The sequence below is a fragment of the Agelaius tricolor genome, unplaced genomic scaffold, assembly GCF_023055355.1.
Source record: "Agelaius tricolor isolate 1412-34295 unplaced genomic scaffold, bAgeTri1.0.p SCAF_130, whole genome shotgun sequence".
Taxonomy (NCBI): Eukaryota; Metazoa; Chordata; class Aves; order Passeriformes; family Icteridae; genus Agelaius; species Agelaius tricolor.
The window spans coordinates 164106-181836 of NW_027269390.1; the positions used below are offsets into that span (position 1 = coordinate 164106).

Here is a 17731-nt window from a genome sequence, read left to right on the forward strand (position 1 = left end):
GGTTCCCCAGTTTTGGGGTCTCAGCCCAGTTTTGGGGTGTCCCAGTTTTGGGGTGTCCCTTTTCGGGGTTCCCCACTTTTGGGACGTCCCAGTTTCGGGGTCTCAGCCCAGTTTCGGGGTTCCCCACTTTTGGGGTTCCCCATTTTCGGGCTTCCCCAATTTGGGGTTCCCCACTTTCAGGGTTCTCCAGTTCCGGGGTCTCAGCCCAGTTTCAGGGTTCCCCACTTTTAGGGTGTCATTTTTGGGGTTCCCCTCTTTCGGGCTGCCCCATTTTCGGGGTGCCCCAATTTCGGGGTGCCCCTTTTTGGGGTTTCCCACTTTCAGGGTGTCATTTTCGGGTTTCCCCACTTTCAGGGTGTCCCAGTTTCGGGGTCTCAGCCCAGTTTCAGGGTTCCCCTTTTTGGGGTTCCCCTTTTTGGGGTTCCCCGCTTTTGAGGTGTCCCAATTTTGGGGTTCCCCATTTTCGAGGTGCCCCACTTTTGGGGTTCCCCATTTTCGGGGTCTCAGCCCAGTTTCCCCCCAGTTACAAACCGGCCCCATTCTTCGTGCTGGACGAGATCGACGCCGCGCTGGACAACACCAACATCGGCAAGGTGGGAACCTGGGGGGCCCCTCCCCGATTTTGGGGTCCCCTCCCCTTTTTTGGGGTCCCCTCCCCTTTCTTTGGGGTCCCCTCCCCTTTTTTCGGGGTCCCCTCCCAATTTTTGGGGCTCCCCCGTGGGATTTTGGGCTCCCCCCAGCCTCATTTTCTCCCTCTTGGAGCCGATTTTTCTGCTCTCACCCCCAAATTTTGGGGCTTCCCACCCCATTTTTGGGGTCCCCCACCGCATTTTTGGGGTGTTCTCCTCCCCAGTTTTCAATTCTAGGGGTTCCCCACCCCAATTTTAGGGTTCCCCACCCCAATTTTGGGGTCCCCCTGAGGGATTTGGGGCTCCCCCCAGCCTCATTTTCTCCCTCTTGGAGCCGATTTTTCTGCCCTCACCTCCAAATTTTCGGGCTCCCCACCCCATTTTTGGGGTCCCCCACCCCAGTTTTGGGGTGTTCTCCTCCCCAGTTTTCAATTCTAGGGGTTCCCCACCCCAAATTTGGGGCTCCCCCTGTAAAGTTTTGGGGTCTGGGGGTCTCACCCCATCCTCCCCTAGCCCCATTTCTGTGCCCCAGGGAGGGATTTTGTCCTCATATAGGTCCAAATTTTGGGGTTCTGCACCCGAGTTTTGGGGATTCCCCACCCATTTTGGGGGTCCCCTCCCCATTTTGGGGTCCCCACCTCATTTTTTTGGGTCCCATCCCAATTTTTGGGGTCCCCCTGAGGGATTTTGGGCTCCCCCCAGCCTCATTTTCTCCCTCTTGGAGCCGATTTTTCTGCCCTCACCCCCAAATTTTGGGGCTCCCCACCCCATTTTTGGGGTCCCCCACCCCATTTTTGGGGTGTTTTCCTCCTCAGTTTTCAATTCTAGGGGTCCCCACCCCAATTTTGGGGTCCCCTCCCCTTTTTTTGGGGTCCCCTCATGGGATTTGGGGCTTCCCCCAGCCTCATTTTCTCCCTCTTGGAGCCGATTTTTCTGCTCTCACCCCCAAATTTTGGGGCTTCCCACCCCATTTTTGGGGCTCCCCACCGCATTTTTGGGGTGTTCTCCTCCCCAGTTTTCAATTCTAGGGGTTCCCCACCCCAATTTTAGGGTTCCCCACCCCAATTTTGGGGTCCCCCTGAGGGATTTGGGGCTCCCCCCAGCCTCATTTTCTCCCTCTTGGAGCCGATTTTTCTGCCCTCACCCCCAAATTTTGGGGCTCCCCACCCCATTTTTGGGGACCCCCACCCCATTTTTGGGGTGTTCTCCTCCCCAGTTTTCAATTCTAGGGGTTCCCCACCCCAATTTTGGGGTGCCAAGTCCATTTTTTGATGTTTCAGCTCCATTGTTTGGGGTTCTAGGTTCATTTTTTGAGGTCTCAGCTCCATTTTTGGGGGTTCCAGATCTGTTTTTTTGAAGTTCCAGTTCCATTTTTTGGGGTGCCAAGATGGTTTTTGGGGTTCCAGGTCTGTTTTTTTGGGGTACAAAGTCCATGTTTTGGGCTTCTAGGTTCATTTTTTGGGGTGCCAAGTGCATCTTTTGATGTTTCAGCCCCATTTTGGGGGGTTCCAGGTCTGTTTTTTGGGGTGCCAAGATGGTTTTTGGGGTGCCAAGTCCATTTTTTCAATTTCTAGGTTCATTTTTTGAGGTTTCAGCCCCATTTTTGGGGGTTCCAGGTTCATTTTTTGGGGTACAAAGTCCATTTTTGATGTTTCCGCTCCATTTTTGGGGGTTCTAGGTTCATTTTTTGGGGTCTCAGCTCCATTTTTGGGGGTTCCAGATCTGTTTTTTTGAAGTTCCAGTTCCATTTTTTGGGGTGCCAAGATGGTTTTTGGGGTTCCAGGTCTGTTTTTTTGGGGTACAAAGTCCATGTTTTGGGCTTCTAGGTTCATTTTTTGGGGTGCCAAGTGCATCTTTTGATGTTTCAGCCCCATTTTGGGGGGTTCCAGGTCTGTTTTTTGGGGTGCCAAGATGGTTTTTTGGGGTGCCAAGTCCATTTTTTCAATTTCTAGGTTCATTTTTTGAGGTTTCAGCCCCATTTTTGGGGGTTCCAGGTTCATTTTTTGGGGTACAAAGTCCATTTTTGATGTTTCAGCTCCATTTTGGGGGTTCCAGGTTCATTTTTTGGGGTACAAAGTCCATTTTTTATGTTTCAGCCCCATTTTGGGGGGTTCCAGGTCTGTTTTTTGGGGTGCCAAGTCCATTTTTTCAATTTCTAGGTTCATTTTTTGAGGTTTCAGCTCTGTTTTTGGGGGTTCTAGGTTCATTTTTTGGGGGTGCCAAGTCCATTTTTTGAATTTCTAGGTTCATTTTTTGAGGTTCCAGGTCAATTTTTTGGGGTGCCAAGATGGTTTTTGGCGTTCCAGGCCTGGTTTTTGGGGTGCCAAGTCCATTTTTTGAGGTTTCAGCCCCATTTTTGGGGGTTCCAGATCTGTTTTTTTGAAGTTCCAGGTCCTTATTTTGGGGGTGCCGGGTGGGTTTTTTGGGGTGCCCAACCCATTTTTTGAGGTTCTGAGTGCATTTTTGGGGTGCCCAACCCATTTTTTGGGGTTCTGAGTGCATTTTTGGGGTGCCCAACCCATTTTTTGGGGTGCCCAACCCGTTTTTGGGGGTTCTGAGTGCGTTTTTGGGGTCCCCAGGTGGCCAATTACATCAAGGAGCAGTCGGCTGCCAACTTCCAGGCCATCGTCATCTCCCTCAAGGAGGAATTTTACACCAAGGCCCAGAGCCTGATCGGCGTCTACCCCGAGGTACCAAAAACCCCAAAAACCGCCCCAAAACCCCCGAAATACCAAAAAAAAACCCTAAAAACGGCCTCTGATTGCCCTGAAATACCCAAAAACCGCCCCAAATTCCCCCAAAAAACCAAAAAATCCCTAAAAACGGCCTCTGATTGCCCTGAAATAGCCCTTAATACCCCAAAAATCCCTAAATTCCCCTGAAATACCAAAAAATAGCCCTGAAAAACCCAGAAATACCAAAAAATACCCCTGAAATGCACAAAAATACCCCAAAAAATAACCCATAAATACCAAAAGGTACCGACCCAATAATACCCCTGAAATGCCCAGAAATACCAAAAAATACCCCAAAAATAACCCCATAAATACCAAAAGGTAACAAAAAATACCTCTGAAAAACCCAGAAATACCAAAAAATACCCCTGATAAATGCACAAAAATACCCCCAAATAATACCCCTGAAATACCAAAAGGTACCAAAAAATACACCTGAAATACCCAGAAATACCCAAAAAATAGCCCTGAAATACCAAAAAATACAAAAAGAATACCCCAGAAATGCACAAAAATACCCCAAAAATAACCCCATAAATACCAAAAGGTACCCAATAATACCCCTGAAATGCCCAGAAATACCCAAAAAAAATACCCCTGAAAAACCCAGAAATACCAAAAAAAAACCCTGAAATGCACAAAAATACCCGAAAAATAACCCCATAAATATCAAAAGGTACCCACCCAATAATACCCCTGAAATCCCCAGAAATACCCCCAAAAAATACCCCTGAAAAACCCAGAAATACCAAAAAAATGCTCCTGAAATGCCAAAAAAATAGCCCAAAAATAACCCCATAAATACCAAAAGGTACCCACCCAATAATACCCCTGAAATGCCCAGAAATACCCCAAAATAGCCCTAAAATACAAAAAAATACCCCAAAAATAACCCCATAAATACCAAAAGGTCCCACCCAATATTACCCCTGAAATACCCCAAAAAACCCCTGAAAATGCACAAAAGTACCCCAAAAAATAAATCCATAATTACCAAAAGGTACCCACCAATAATGCCCCTGAAATGCCCAGAAATACCCCTAAAACACAAAAATACCCCAAAATACCCCTAAAACTCACAAAAATACCCCAAAATAGCCCTGAAATGCAGAAAGATACCCCTTAATACCCAAAATACAAAAAAATACCCCTGAAATACCAAAAAATACTCCTAAATACAAAACCCACAGAAATACCCCTGAACCAGCCCAAAATACCCCAAAATTACCCTAAAATACCCCAAAATACCTCGAATATCCCTAAATATTCCCCCCCAAAAAATCCCCAAAATATCACCCCAAAAATACCCCAAAATACCCCTGAAATGCACAAAGTTGCCCCTAAATACCCCAAAATACAAAAATCCCCCAGAAATGCCCCAAAAATACCTCAAATCCCCCCAAATTACCCTAAAATACCCCCAAATACCCCGAATATCCCTAAATAATCCCCCAAAAATATCCAAAAAAATATCCCAAAAAATATCCCCAAAATACCCCCAAAAATCCCCAAAATCCCCCCAAAATTATCCCAAAATACCCCAAAATTATCCCCAAAAATATCCCCAAAAATCCCCAAAATCCCCCCAAAATTATCCCAAAATACCCCAAAATTATCCCCAAAAATATCCCCAAAAATATCCCCAAATACCCCAAAAATATCCCTAAAATACCCCAAAATTATCCCCAAAATATCCCCAAAATTATCCCAAAATACCCCAAAACTGAGGGGAGGGGGGGCAGGGGGGGGTCTCAAAAAGCCCCAAAATTTGGGGGGTGGGGTCCCCATTCAGGGTGGGGGTTGGGTTTTTGGGGTTGGGTTTTTTTGGGGTGGGGTTTTTGGGGTTTGGGTTTTTGGGGTTTTTTTGGGGGGTTGGGTTTTTTTGGGTTTTTTTGGGTTTGGGTTTTTGGGATGGGTTTTTTTGGGGTTGGGTTTTTTTTGGGGGGGGGTTCAGGGGCATTTTGGGGTCACAGGGATTTTGGGGGGGGGTCCCAGGCCGGGCTGTGACCCCGCCCCTCCCCTCCCCCCCCCCCCAGCAAGGCGATTGCGTCATCAGCAAAGTGCTGACCTTTGACCTCACCAAGTACCCGGACACCAACCCCAACCCCAACGAGCAGTGACCCCCCCCAAAATCATCGGGGACCCCAAAATCCCCCTGAACCCCCCGAATTCATCATGAACCCCCCCCAAAATCCCGGGGACCCCAAAATCCCAGGAACCCCTCCCCAAAATCCTCGAGACCCCAAAATCCCAGGACACCCCCAAAATTCATCATGAATCCCCCCCCAAAATCCTCGAGACCCCAAAATCCTGGGGACCCCCACCCCAACATCTTCGTGACCCTAAAATCTCGGGGACCGCCCCCAAATTCATCATGAACCCCCCCCAAAATCCCGGGGACCCCAAAATCCCAGGACACCCCCAAAATTCATCATGAATCCCCCCCCAAAATCCTCGAGACCCCAAAATCCTCGGGACCCCCCCCAAAAAACCCGAAGACCCCAAAATCCCAGGACCCCCCCAAAATTCATCATGAACCCCCCCAAAATCATTGAGACCCCAAAATCCTGGGGACCCCCCCCTCAAAATCCCAGGGACCCCAAAATCCCCGGGACCCCCCGAAATTCATCATGAACCCCCCCCAAAATCCCGGGGACCCCAAAATCCCAGGAACCCCTCCCCAAAATCCTCGAGACCCCAAAATCCTGGGGACCCCCACCCCAACATCTTCGTGACCCTAAAATCTCGGGGACCGCCCCCAAATTCATCATGAACCCCCCCCAAAATCCCGGGGACCCCAAAATCCCAGGACACCCCCAAAATTCATCATGAATCCCCCCCCAAAATCATCGTGACCCCAAAATCCTCGGGACCCCCCCCCAAAAAACCCGAAGACCCCAAAATCCCAGGACCCCCCCAAATTCATCATGAACCCCCCCCCAAAATCGAGACCCCAAACTCCTGGGGACCGCCCCCAAATTCATCATGAACCCCCCCCAAAATACTGGGGACCCCCCCCAAAATCCTGGGGAACCCCCAGAAAATCCTGGGGAACCCCCCCCCAAATTCATCATGAACCCCCCCTCAAAATCCGGGGACCCCCCTAAAATCATGACCCCAAAAAATCCTGGGGACCCCCTCCCAAAATCCTCGAGACCCCAAAATCCCAGGACCCCCCCCAAAATTCATCATGAACCCCCCCAAAATCATTGAGACCCCAAAATCCTGGGGACCCCCTCCCAAAATCCTCAAGACCCCAAAATCCCAGGACCCCCCCCAAAATTCATCATGAACCCCCCCAAAATCCCAGGGACCCCAAAATCCCAGGATCCCACCCAAACTCATCATGAACCCCCCCCAAAATACTGGGGACCCCAAAATACCAGGACCCCCCCCTAAAATCATCGTGACCCCAAAATCTGGGACCCCCCCACCAAAATCTTCAGGACCCCAAAATTTTTGGGACCCCTCAAATCCTGGGACCCCCCCCCGAAAAATCCCGGGGACCCCAAAATCCCAGGACCCCCCCTCCCAAAATCCTCGAGACCCCCAAAATCCCTGGGACCCCCCCCCCCCCCAAAATCATCGTGACCCCAAAAACTCCTCGGGATCCCCCAAAATCCCTGGGACCCCCCCCCACTTCAAATGTTGGGGTCCCTGGGTGGTGCCGCCCTCCCCCCGAATTCCCGGGACCCCCCCCCAAATTTTGGGGTTTCCTTTATGGGGTCCTGGACCTCGCCCCCAAATTTTGGGGTCCCCCCTAAAGTCCCTTGGGTGGGGAACCCCCTAAAATTGGGGACCCCCCCCCCAAATTTGGGGTCCCTCAAGGTCCCCTTTAGGTGGGGGTAAAGACCCCCCCCCCCCAAATTTTGGGGTCCCTGGGTGCCCCCACCCCAAATTTCGGGGTCTCCCCAAAAGTCCTTGGGTGGGGCTGGGGATCCCCAAAATTGGGACCCCCCCAAATTTTGGGGTCCCTGGGTGCCCCTGCCCCAAATTTTGGGGTCCTCCCAAAAGTCCCTTGGGTGGGGAACCCCCTAAAATTGGGGACCCCCCCCAAATTTGGGGTCCCCTGTGGGGTCTCTGCCCCCTCCCCCCCCAAAATTTTGGGGTCCCCTTTGCACCCCCCCCCGATTTTGGGGTGTCCCTTCCCCTTCCCCCCGCGGTTTTTATGGAATTTCCCCGGATTTGGGGAAGGCAAATGGAAATAAAATAAAATAAAAATAAAATATTAACGAAAATTAAATGAATTAAATTAAAAATTAATTCAATTAAAAATCAATTAAATTAAAAATTAAAATCAAGGGGGGGGGGGGAGGGGGATCTATGGGGGGGCTATGGGGATCTATGGGGGATTTATGGGGGGGCTATAGGGGATCTATGGGGGGCCTATAGGGGATCTATGGGGGATTTATAGGGGATCTGTGGGGGATCTATGGGGGGGCTATAGGGGATCTATGGGGGCTATGGGGATCTATGGGGGGCTATAGGGGATCTATAGGGGATCTATGGGGGGGCTATAGGGGATCTATGGGGGCTATGGGGATTTATGGGGGATCTATGGGGGGGCTATGGGGATCTATGGGGGATCTATGGGGGATCTATGTGGGGGCTATAGGGGATCTGTAGGGGATTTATGGGGGATTTATGGGGGCTATAGGGGATCTGTATGGGCTGTAGGGGGTCTGTGGGGATCTATGGGGAGCTATAGGGGATCTGTAGGGGATTTATGGGGGATCTGTAGGGTTCTATAGGGGCTATGGATCTGTATGGGCTGTAGGGGATCTATGGGGGATCTATGGGGGGGCTATAGGGGATCTGGGGGAATCTGTAGGGTTCTATAGGGGATCTATAATGGGGTTATAGGGGATCTATGGGGTTTCTGTAGTGGGCTATGGGGGATCTATAGGGGATCTATAGCGCTATGGGGGATTTATGGGGGATCTATGGGGGATCTATAGCATCTATAGGGGGTCTGTAGGGCTATGGGGGATCTATAGGGGATCTATAGGGGGCTATGGGGGATTTATGGGGGATCTATAGCATCTGTAGGGGGTCTGTAGGGCTATGGGGGGGGGCTATGGGGGGGCTATGGGGGATCTATAGCATCTATAGGGGGTCTGTAGGGCTATGGGGGATCTATAGGGGGGCTATAGGGGATCTATAGCATCTATAGGGGGTCTGTAGTGTCTCTAGGGGCTGTAGGGGATCTATAGGGGATCTCTAAGGGATCTATGGGGGATCTACAGCCATCTATAGGGGACCTATATGGGGGCTACTGGGGATCTGTAGGGGATCTATGGGGGATCTATAGGGGCTATAGGGAGTCTGTAGTATCTATGGGGTCTGTAGGGCTATAGGGGATCCATATGGGGGCTATTGGGGATCTATAGGGGATCTATAGGGGGCTATGTGGGATCTATAGTGGCTGGGGGGGGATCTAGAGGGAATCTCGGGGGGATCCATACAGGCTATAGGGGATCTATGGGGGATTTATAGGGGCTGTAGGGGATCTCTAGGGCATCTCGGGGGGTGTAGAAGGGGCTATAGGGGATCTAGGGGGGTTCTATAGGGGAATCTATAAGGGGATCTATGGGGGAATCTATAGAGGGGTATAGGGGATCTATAAGGGGATCTATGGGGGTTATAGGGGGGTCTATGGAGGATCTATAGGGGATCTATGGAGGATCTATAGGGGATCTATGGGGGCCATAGGGGTTCTATAGGCGCTGTAGGGGATCTGTGGGGGGTTATGGGGGATCCATAGGGGATCTTGGAGGGTGTAGAAGGGGCTATGGGGGATCTCTAGGGTTAGGGTTAGGGGGCTATAGGGGATCTAGGGGGTTCTATAGGGGATCTATGGGTGAACTATAGGGGATCTATGGGGGCTATAGGGGATCTGTAGGATCCATAGGGGATCGTTAGGGGAACTCTAGGGGTTTATTAGGGGATCTATAGGAGATCTAGGGGGGTATAGAAGCTGCTACAGGGGATCTATGGGGGGCTATAGGGGAACTCTAGGGGTTCTATTAGGGGATCTCTAGGGGCTGTATGGGATCTATAGGGGATCTAGGGGGGTATATAGGGGCTATAGGGGATCTATAGGGGAACTCTAGGGGTTCTATTAGGGGATCTCTAGGGGCTGTATGGGATCTATAGGGGATCTAGGGGGGTATATAGGGGCTATAGGGGATCTATAGGGGAACTCTAGGGGTTCTATTAGGGGATCTATAGGGGTATAGAGGGGCTATAGGGGATCTAGGGGATCTATAGGGGATCTATAGGGGCTGTATGGGATCTATAGGAGATCTAGGGGGGTATAAAGGGGCTGTAGGGGATCCATAGGGGTTTATAGGGGATCTATAGGGGATCTATAGGGGCTGTATGGGATCTATAGGGGATCTATGGGGGTATAGAAGGGGCTATAGGGGATCCATAGGGGATCCATAGGGGTTTATAGGGGATCTATAGGGGCTGCATGGGATCTATAGGGGATCTATGGGGGGTATAGAAGGGGCTATAGGGGATCCATAGGGGATCCATAGGGGTTTATAGGGGATCTATAGGGGCTGCATGGGATCTATAGGGGATCTAGGGGGTATAGAAGGGGCTATAGGGGATCTAGGGGATCTATAGGGGATCTCTAGGGGCTGTATGGGATCTATAGGGGATCTAGGGGGGTATAGAAGGGGCTATAGGGGATCAATGGGATCCATAGGGGTTTATAGGGGATCTCTAGGGGCTGTATGGGATCTATAGGGGATCTAGGGGGCTATAGAAGGGGCTATAGGGGATCAATGGGATCCATAGGGGTTTATAGGGGGATCTCTAGGGGCTGTATGGGATCTATAGGGGATCTATAGGGGTATAGAAGGGGCTATAGGGGGATCTAGGGGGGCTATAGGGGATCTAGGGATCTATAGGGGATCTCTAGGGGCTGTATGGGATCTATAGGGGATCTAGGGGGGTATAGAAGGGGCTATAGGGGATCCATAGGGGTTTATAGGGGATCTCTAGGGGCTGTATGGGATCCATAGGGACCCCGGGGTGGGGAGGGGGTCACAGCCCTTGGGCAGTGGGAGGGGTCCGGGGCTCTCGGGGGGCTCTGGGGGGGGTCTGGGGGTGCAGGGGGGGGGTTTGGGGGGTGGGGGTCCGGAGGGGGGCTTTGGGGGGGTCTGGGCAGGGGCTGGGAGGGGTCTGGGGGCTCTCGGAGGCTTTGGGGGCTTTGGGGGGGGTCTGGGGGTGGTGCTGGGAGGACTTTGGGGGGCTCCGCGGGGATCTGGGGGCGCTGGGAGGGGTCTGGGGGCTCTTTGGGGGTTTCTGGGGGGGGGTCTGAGGGGAATGGGGGTTCTGGGAGGGGTCTGGGGGATTTGGGGGCATCCAGGCAGGGTCTGGGGGGTCCAGAGGGGGCTTTGGGGGGGGTCTGAGGGGAATGGGGGGGGGTCTGGGGGCATTGGGGAGGTCCGGGAGGGGCTTTTGGGGGCCTGAGGGGGGGGAGGGATTTGGGGGGTCCGTGGGGGTCTGAGGGCGCTGGGAGGGCTCTGTGGGATTTGGGGGGTTCCGGGGGGGGTTCTGAGGGGATTTGGGGGGTGCTGAGGGGGTTTTGGGGGGCCTCTGGAGCTCTCTGGGGGTTCCGCGGGGCTCTGAGGGCGCTGGGAGGGCTCTGGGGGCTTTGGGGGGCTCCGGGGGGGGCTCTGGGGGGGCGGGGGGTCCCTCCCCGTGCGGCGGCCGAACCCCAATCAGAGCCCGAGTTATTTGTGACCCGTTGCCATGGAAACGGAGCGGGGCTGAGCCGGCGGCAGCGCCGGGGGGGGGGGGGGGACAGGGGGTGGCACCGGGGGGGGGGGGGGGGGGGGGGACCACAGGGGGCGGCACCGGGGGGGGGGGGGGGGGTCACAGAGCGGGGGTCGCGGGGGGGTCACAAAGTTATGGGGGGGTTGGGGGAGGGGCTGGGAGCGCTCCCGGGGGTCCCCCAAGAGTTTTGGAGGGGGGAGGGGGGGGGGTCCAAGCCCAGCCCCCCCCCAGCTTGGGGTGTTAATTAGGATTAATGAAGGGGGCGGGGGCAGGACGTGGGGGGGGGGTCCCTTTTTGGGATGGGGGGGGGAGGAGGTGTCCCCCACCCCCCCCCCCCCCCACTCTCCACCATTTTGGGGGGGGGGGGGGGGGGGGCGGTTCATGGCCGGGTGGGAGGGGGGGGTGGGGTTTGGGCAGGGGGGGAGGGGCCGCCGTAACCCCGCCCCCCGCCCCGCCCCCACCCGCTTCGCCTCCTCCCTCCGAGCTCCGCGCCCCGGATCGGGCCCCCCCGAGCCGCCCCCCCCACCCCCCCCCGCCCCGCCACCCCCCGGCCGGGCCACCCCCCCCCCCCCCATCACACTCGGGGGCCCCCCCCATCCCCCACCCCCCATCCAGGGCCCCCCACACCCCCCCCACACCCCCCCCCCACCCTCGGGGCTGCCGGACCCCCCCCCCCCCCCCCCATTTCACATTTTACACCCCCCCCAATTTTTAATTTAATTCCACACCCCCCCACCCCAAAATTTTAATTTAATTTCACTGCCCCCCCCCACCCCATGCCAGCCCCCCCCTCCTTGACCCCCCCCCACCACCCCCACCCTCGCCCCCTCCCCACATTTTTTTTTTTTTTTTAAATTTTTTTTTTCCTCCCGTGGGGGGGGGGGGGATGGAGGGCGCGGGGGGCGGCGGGGGCCCCCCCGGGGGGTTCCGAGCCCCCCGACCGCGCTGTCGAGTACCTGCTGGAGCTCAACCGGATTATCGCGACTCAGCGACATCTCCTGGCCTCGCAGCGCCGCCGCATCGCGCAGCTCGAGGGGCAACTGCAGCGCCTGGCCCGGGAGAACCGGCACCTGCGGCAGCGAGGGGCGGGGGGCAACGCCGGCACCCCCCGGCACCCGGTGAGATGGGGGGCGGGGGGCGTGGGGGGGGGGGTTGGGGGTGCGGGGATAGGGACCGCCCCCGGATATGGGGGATTGGAGGTGTGGGGGTATTGGGGATATGGGGGGTGTGGGGGGTATTGGGGATATGGGGGGGATTGGGGGGTGTGGGGATAGCGACGCCCCCGGATATTGGGGGGGATATGGGGGGTGTGGGACATGTGGGGGATATGGGGGTCTGGGGGTATTGGGGGATGTGGGGGGGATATGGGGATAGGGACGCGCCCATATATGGGGGGTATAGGGGACATATGGGGGGTATAGGGGGTATGGGGGTATTGGGGAGTGTGGGGAGGATTATGGGGGTTTGGGGATGTAGGGGGGATATGGGGGGACATGGGGGGGTATGGAACATGTGGGAGGTATGGGGGATATTGGGGGGGGATATGGGACTTGTGAGGGATATGGGGGGGATATGGGGTAGAGGTATGGGGGGTATGGGGGACAATGGGGGCATTGGAAGATACGGGGAGTATGGAGGATGTGGGGATATGGGGGTGGATATGGGGGGGATATGGAACTTGTGAGGGATATGTGGGTATGGGGTGGATATGGGGGATATGGGGTGGATATGGGGGGATATGGGGGCATTGGAAGATACGGGGGAGTATGGGAACATGTGGGGGATATGGGGGGTATGGGGGGCTTGAGACATAGGGGGGGTATGGGGGGATATATGGGAGATATGGGAGCATGGAATATATGGGGGATATAGGGGTATGGGGGGGTAATTGGGGGCTATGGGTGGGCTTATGGGGGGATATGGGGACATGTGGGGGCTATGGGGGGCTATGGGGGGATATGGGGACATGTGGGGCTATGGGGGGATATGGGGACATACGGGGGCTATGGGGAGTATTGGGGAATATGAGGGTGTGGGGGGTATGGGGGGGGATGCAGGGCTATGGGACATGTAGGGGATATGGGGGATATGGGGGGGGATATGGGGGGGAAATGGGGCTGTGGGTGTGTGGGACATGTGGGGATATGGGGGGGGATATGGGAGATGTGGGGGTTTGGAACATGTGGGGATATGGGGGGGGCATATGGGGAGATGTGGGGGTTTGGGAACATATGGGGGATGTGGGGCTATGGGGGGGATATGGGACATGTGGAGGCTGTGGGGGATATGGGGGTTATGGGGGACATGTGGGGACTATGGGGGAGATATGGGGGATATGGGGGGTGTGGGGGATATGGGGACATGTGGGGACTATGGGGGATATATGGGGGATATGGGGGATATGGGGGATGTGGGGGGATAGGGGGGTGTAGGGGTGGTGTCAGGGGATATGGGGCAGATATGGGGTAGATATGGGGATATGGGGCAGATATGGGGCAGATATGGGGATGTGGGGCAGATATGGGGGTGTGGAACATATGGGGATATGGGAGATGTGGGGGTTTAGGGGGGCGTTCAGGGGGTGGGGGCACACTGGGGGGGGTTTGGGGGGGGTTATGGGGCAGAGGGGCTGTGGGTTATGGGGGGGGTTTATGGGGGGGGTTTATGGTGGGGGTTATGGGGCAGAGGGGCTGTGGGTTATGGGGGGGTTTGGGGCATAGGGGCTGTGGGTTATGGGGGGGTTATGGGCAGAGGGGCTGTGGGTTATGGGGCACCAGGAGGGGGGCACAGGGGTTATGGGGTGGGGGGGCGTTGTTTGGGGGGGGGCAGAAGCTCGGGGTCACGTGGGGGTCACGGTGGGGGGGGGGTGGGGTCACCGAGGGGTCACCGGGACTGGGGTCTGGGTGGGGAGGGTGAATTGGGGGGGGGGTCGTGGGGATGGAGACCCCCGGAGTTGGGGAGGGGCTCGGGGGGGTCGTGGGGAGCCCAGGATTGGGGGTGCAGGGCTGGGGGGGGGGGGCGGTCACAGGACAGAGACCCCGATTTTGGGGGTGGGGAGGGGGTCACGGGGCGGGGACCCCCAAATTTGGGGTGGGGAGGGGTTGGGGTGAGCCCCGGGTTTGGAGGCAGAGAGGGGATTCTGGGGGTGGAGGGGGGGTCGTGTAGGGGGGGACCCCAATTTTGGGGGGTTCGTGGAGTGGGGAGGGGGCTTAGAGGGGTGAGGAGCCCGGATTTGGGGTGTAGGGGCTGCACTGGGGGATTTGGGGGGGGGGTCCTGAGTGGGTTTGGGGGTCATGGGGGTCATAGGGGGGCTGTGGCCCAGGGACCCCCGAATTGGGGGGGGGGTCTAGAGAGAAAAATTGGGAGGAAAATTAAGCAGGGACCCCCACTGGGGGCTCCTGGGGTTGGGGTGGGGGTCCCAGGGCCGTTTGGGGCAGGGCAGGGGGGTCCTGGACCTTGTGGGATCAATTCAGGGGGGTCCCCCAGGGCAGGGGTCCCCCAGGGCCGGGGTCCCCCAGGGCCATTTGGGGCAGGTCAGGGGGGTCCCAGGACTGTCCAGACCAGGGCAGGGGTCTCAGGACCCCCAAGGGGGCTCTCAGGGATGCCCAGACTGGGTCGGGGGGTCCCAGGGCCATTTGGGGCAGGTCAGGGGGGGTCCCAGGGATGCCCGGGGGTTCAGGGGACACAGCCCCAAAATCGAGGATGTGGGATTGGAGAACCTGGGATCTGCCAAAAATGCAGGATTTGGGCATCTGGGACCCCCCCCCCCCCCGCCATTCCCGTCAAAATCTGGGATTTGGAAATCCACGATCTGGGACCCCCCTCAAAATCTGGGTTTGGGGATCTGGACATCCCCAAAATCCGGGATCTGGGATTTGGGAATGCAGAATCCCGGAATTGGGACTGGCACCAAAACCTGGGATTTGGGGGTCCCAGGGATGCCCAAACTGAGCTGGGGGTCCCAGGGCCATTTGGGGCAGGTCAGGGGGTCCTGGACCTTGTGGGGTTGGCTCAGGGGGTCCCAGGGATGCCCAGGGGTTCAGGAACAGCCTCAAAATCGGGGATCTGGGATTTGGGAATGCAAAATATGGGACTGGCACCAAAACCTGGGATTGGGGCTCCCAGGTCCATCCATCAGGGGGTCCCAGACTGTCCAGACCAGGGCAGGGGTCTCAGGGATGCCCAGACTGAGTTGGGGGTCTCAGGGCCATCCAGGCTGGGTCAGGGGGGTCCCAGGGATGCCCAGGGGTTCAGGAACAGCCCCAAAATCGGGGATCTGGGATTTGGGAATGCAGAATATGGGACTGGCACCAAAACCTGGGACTGGGGCTCCCAAGTCCGTCCATCCCGGGTCAGGGGGGTCCCAGGGACTGTCCAGACCAGGGCAGGGGTCTCAGGACCCCCAAGGGGCTCTCAGGGGATGCCCAGACTGAGTCGGGGGTCCCAGGGCCATTTGGGGCAGGTCAGGGGGTCCTGGACCTTGTGGGATTGGGTCAGGGGGGTCCCAGGTCCATCCATCAGGGGGATCTCAGGGATGTCCATCCTGGGTCAGGGGGTTCCATCCATGCCCACACTGAGTCGGGGGTCCCAGGTCCATCCATCCCTGCCCAGACCCCATCCCTGCCCAGCCCGCGGTGCCACCCCCCGTGTCCCCTCTGTGTCCCCAGGGCCACGCGGACCCCGAGGCTCAGTACCAGAACCACCTGGAGGCCGAGGGGCTCTACGGGGACCCCCGAGCTGCCCTACCCGGCCCGAGGCGAGCGCGGACCTGCCCCTACCCGAGCCACGGCGACCCCCGACGGGGCGTACCCCGGCTCACCTGGAGCGCGACGGGACCCTACGCCGAGCACCTGGAGCACGACGGGAGCTACGCGGAGCACCTGGAGCGGGAGCGGCCCTACCCTGCACACCTGGAGCGCGACGCGGCCTTCGAGGCTCTGAGCGAGCGCGGACGGGCCCCTACACGGGCCGAGCCGAGCACGACCGGCCCTACCCGAGCCGAAAGGAGCGGGACAGACCCTACCTGAGCCGAACCGAGCGCGACGGGCCCTACGCGGCCCGCATGGAGCAGGAGGGGCAGTTCCACGGCTGCCTGGAGCGGGACCTCCAGTACCAGCCGCACCTGGAGAGGGACGGGCAGTACCCCGGGCAGGATGGAGCAGGACGGGCAATATTCCAGCAGGATGGAGCACAGGACGGACAATATTCCACCAGGATGGAGCAGGACGGACAATATTCACCAGGATGGAGCAGGATGGACAATATTCGGGCAGGATGGAGCAGGACGGACAATATTCCAGCCGCATGGACCCGAGAGGGGGCCGTACCCGGCGCGGCTGGAGCGAGAGGCGCCGTACCCCGGAGCGGGACGCGCAGTACCCGGCCCGGCTGGAGCAGGAGGGGGGGCCGTACCCGGCCCGGCTGGAGCGGGGAGGCGCCGTTCCGGGCCCGGGATGGGCCCTACGGGAGCTGCTGGGAGCGGGAGTGGGCGCGGGGGGCCGCTGAGCCGCGGCCCCTCCCCGCAGCTCCAGCCCCCGGGGGCGGGGCACAGCACCAGCGCCAGCACCAGCCCGGCGCACCACCCTGCAGCGCAAGTACGGGGGGGGACACCCCAAAAAACGGGGCTGGGGAGCGGGGAAATGGCCCGAAATACGGGATTGGGGAGGGGATGGTCCCTAAAATACGGGATTGGGGAGGGGATGGCCCCGAAAATACGGGATTGGGGAGGGGATGGTTCTAAAATATGGGATTGGGAGGGGATGGTCCTAAAATACGGGATTGGGAGGGGATGGTCCTAAAATAGGATTGGGGAGGGGGATTTGGCCAAAAAACGGGATTAGGGAGGGATGGTCCTAAAATATGGGATTAGGGAGGGATGGTGCAAAAAATGGGATTGGGGAGGGGGATTTGGCCAAAAAACGGGATTGGGGAGGGATGGTCCTAAAATATGGGACTGGGGAGGGGGATTTGGCCAAAAAATGGGATTAGGGAGGGATGGTCCGAAAAATATGGGATTGGGGAGGGATGGTCCTAAAAAACGGGACTGGGGAGTGGGGAAATGGCCCCAAAAATACGGGATTGGGAGGGGATGGTTCTAAAATACGGGATTGGGAGGGGATGGTCCTAAAATACGGGATTGGGGAGGGGATGGTCCTAAAATATGGGATTGGGGAGGGATGGCCCTAAAATAGTGGGATTGGGGGAGGGGGATTTGGCCAAAAAAACGGATTAGGGAGGGATGGTCCTAAAATACAGGATTGGGAGGGGATGGTTCTAAAATAGGATTGGGGAGGGGATGATCCTAAAATACGGGATTAGGGAGGGGATGGTCCTAAAAAACGGGACTGGGAGGTGATGGTCCTGAAATAGGATTGGGGAGGGGATGGTCCTGAAATAATGGGATTAGGGAGGTATGGTTCTAAAATATGGGATTGGGGAGGGGGATTTGGCCAAAAAACGGGATTGGGAAGGGGGTGATCCTAAAATATGGGATTGGGGAGCGGGGAAATGGCCCTAAAATATGGGATTGGGGAGGGATGGCCCTAAAATATGGGATTGGGGAGGGGGGATTTGGCC

The 17731-nt window shown here is 56.9% G+C and overlaps 1 protein-coding gene across 5 annotated transcripts in view; it reads left to right on the top strand.

Annotated features, from left to right (window-relative positions):
• Positions 1-7589, top strand: part of SMC1A (structural maintenance of chromosomes 1A) — a 70666-nt gene extending 63077 nt beyond the window's left edge. For 3 of the 5 annotated variants that reach the window (XM_071420244.1, XM_071420245.1, XM_071420242.1), the window contains 3 exons: positions 524-593; positions 3209-3319; positions 5401-7589. In XM_071420244.1, the coding sequence (XP_071276345.1) occupies positions 524-593; positions 3209-3319; positions 5401-5484 (265 nt within the window). In that variant the 3' untranslated portion in view covers positions 5485-7589. The remainder of the gene's footprint in view (positions 1-523; positions 594-3208; positions 3320-5400) is intronic. The other 2 variants (XR_011677902.1, XR_011677903.1) reach the window with 2 other exon arrangements.
• The last annotated feature ends 10142 nt before the right edge of the window (positions 7590-17731 follow it).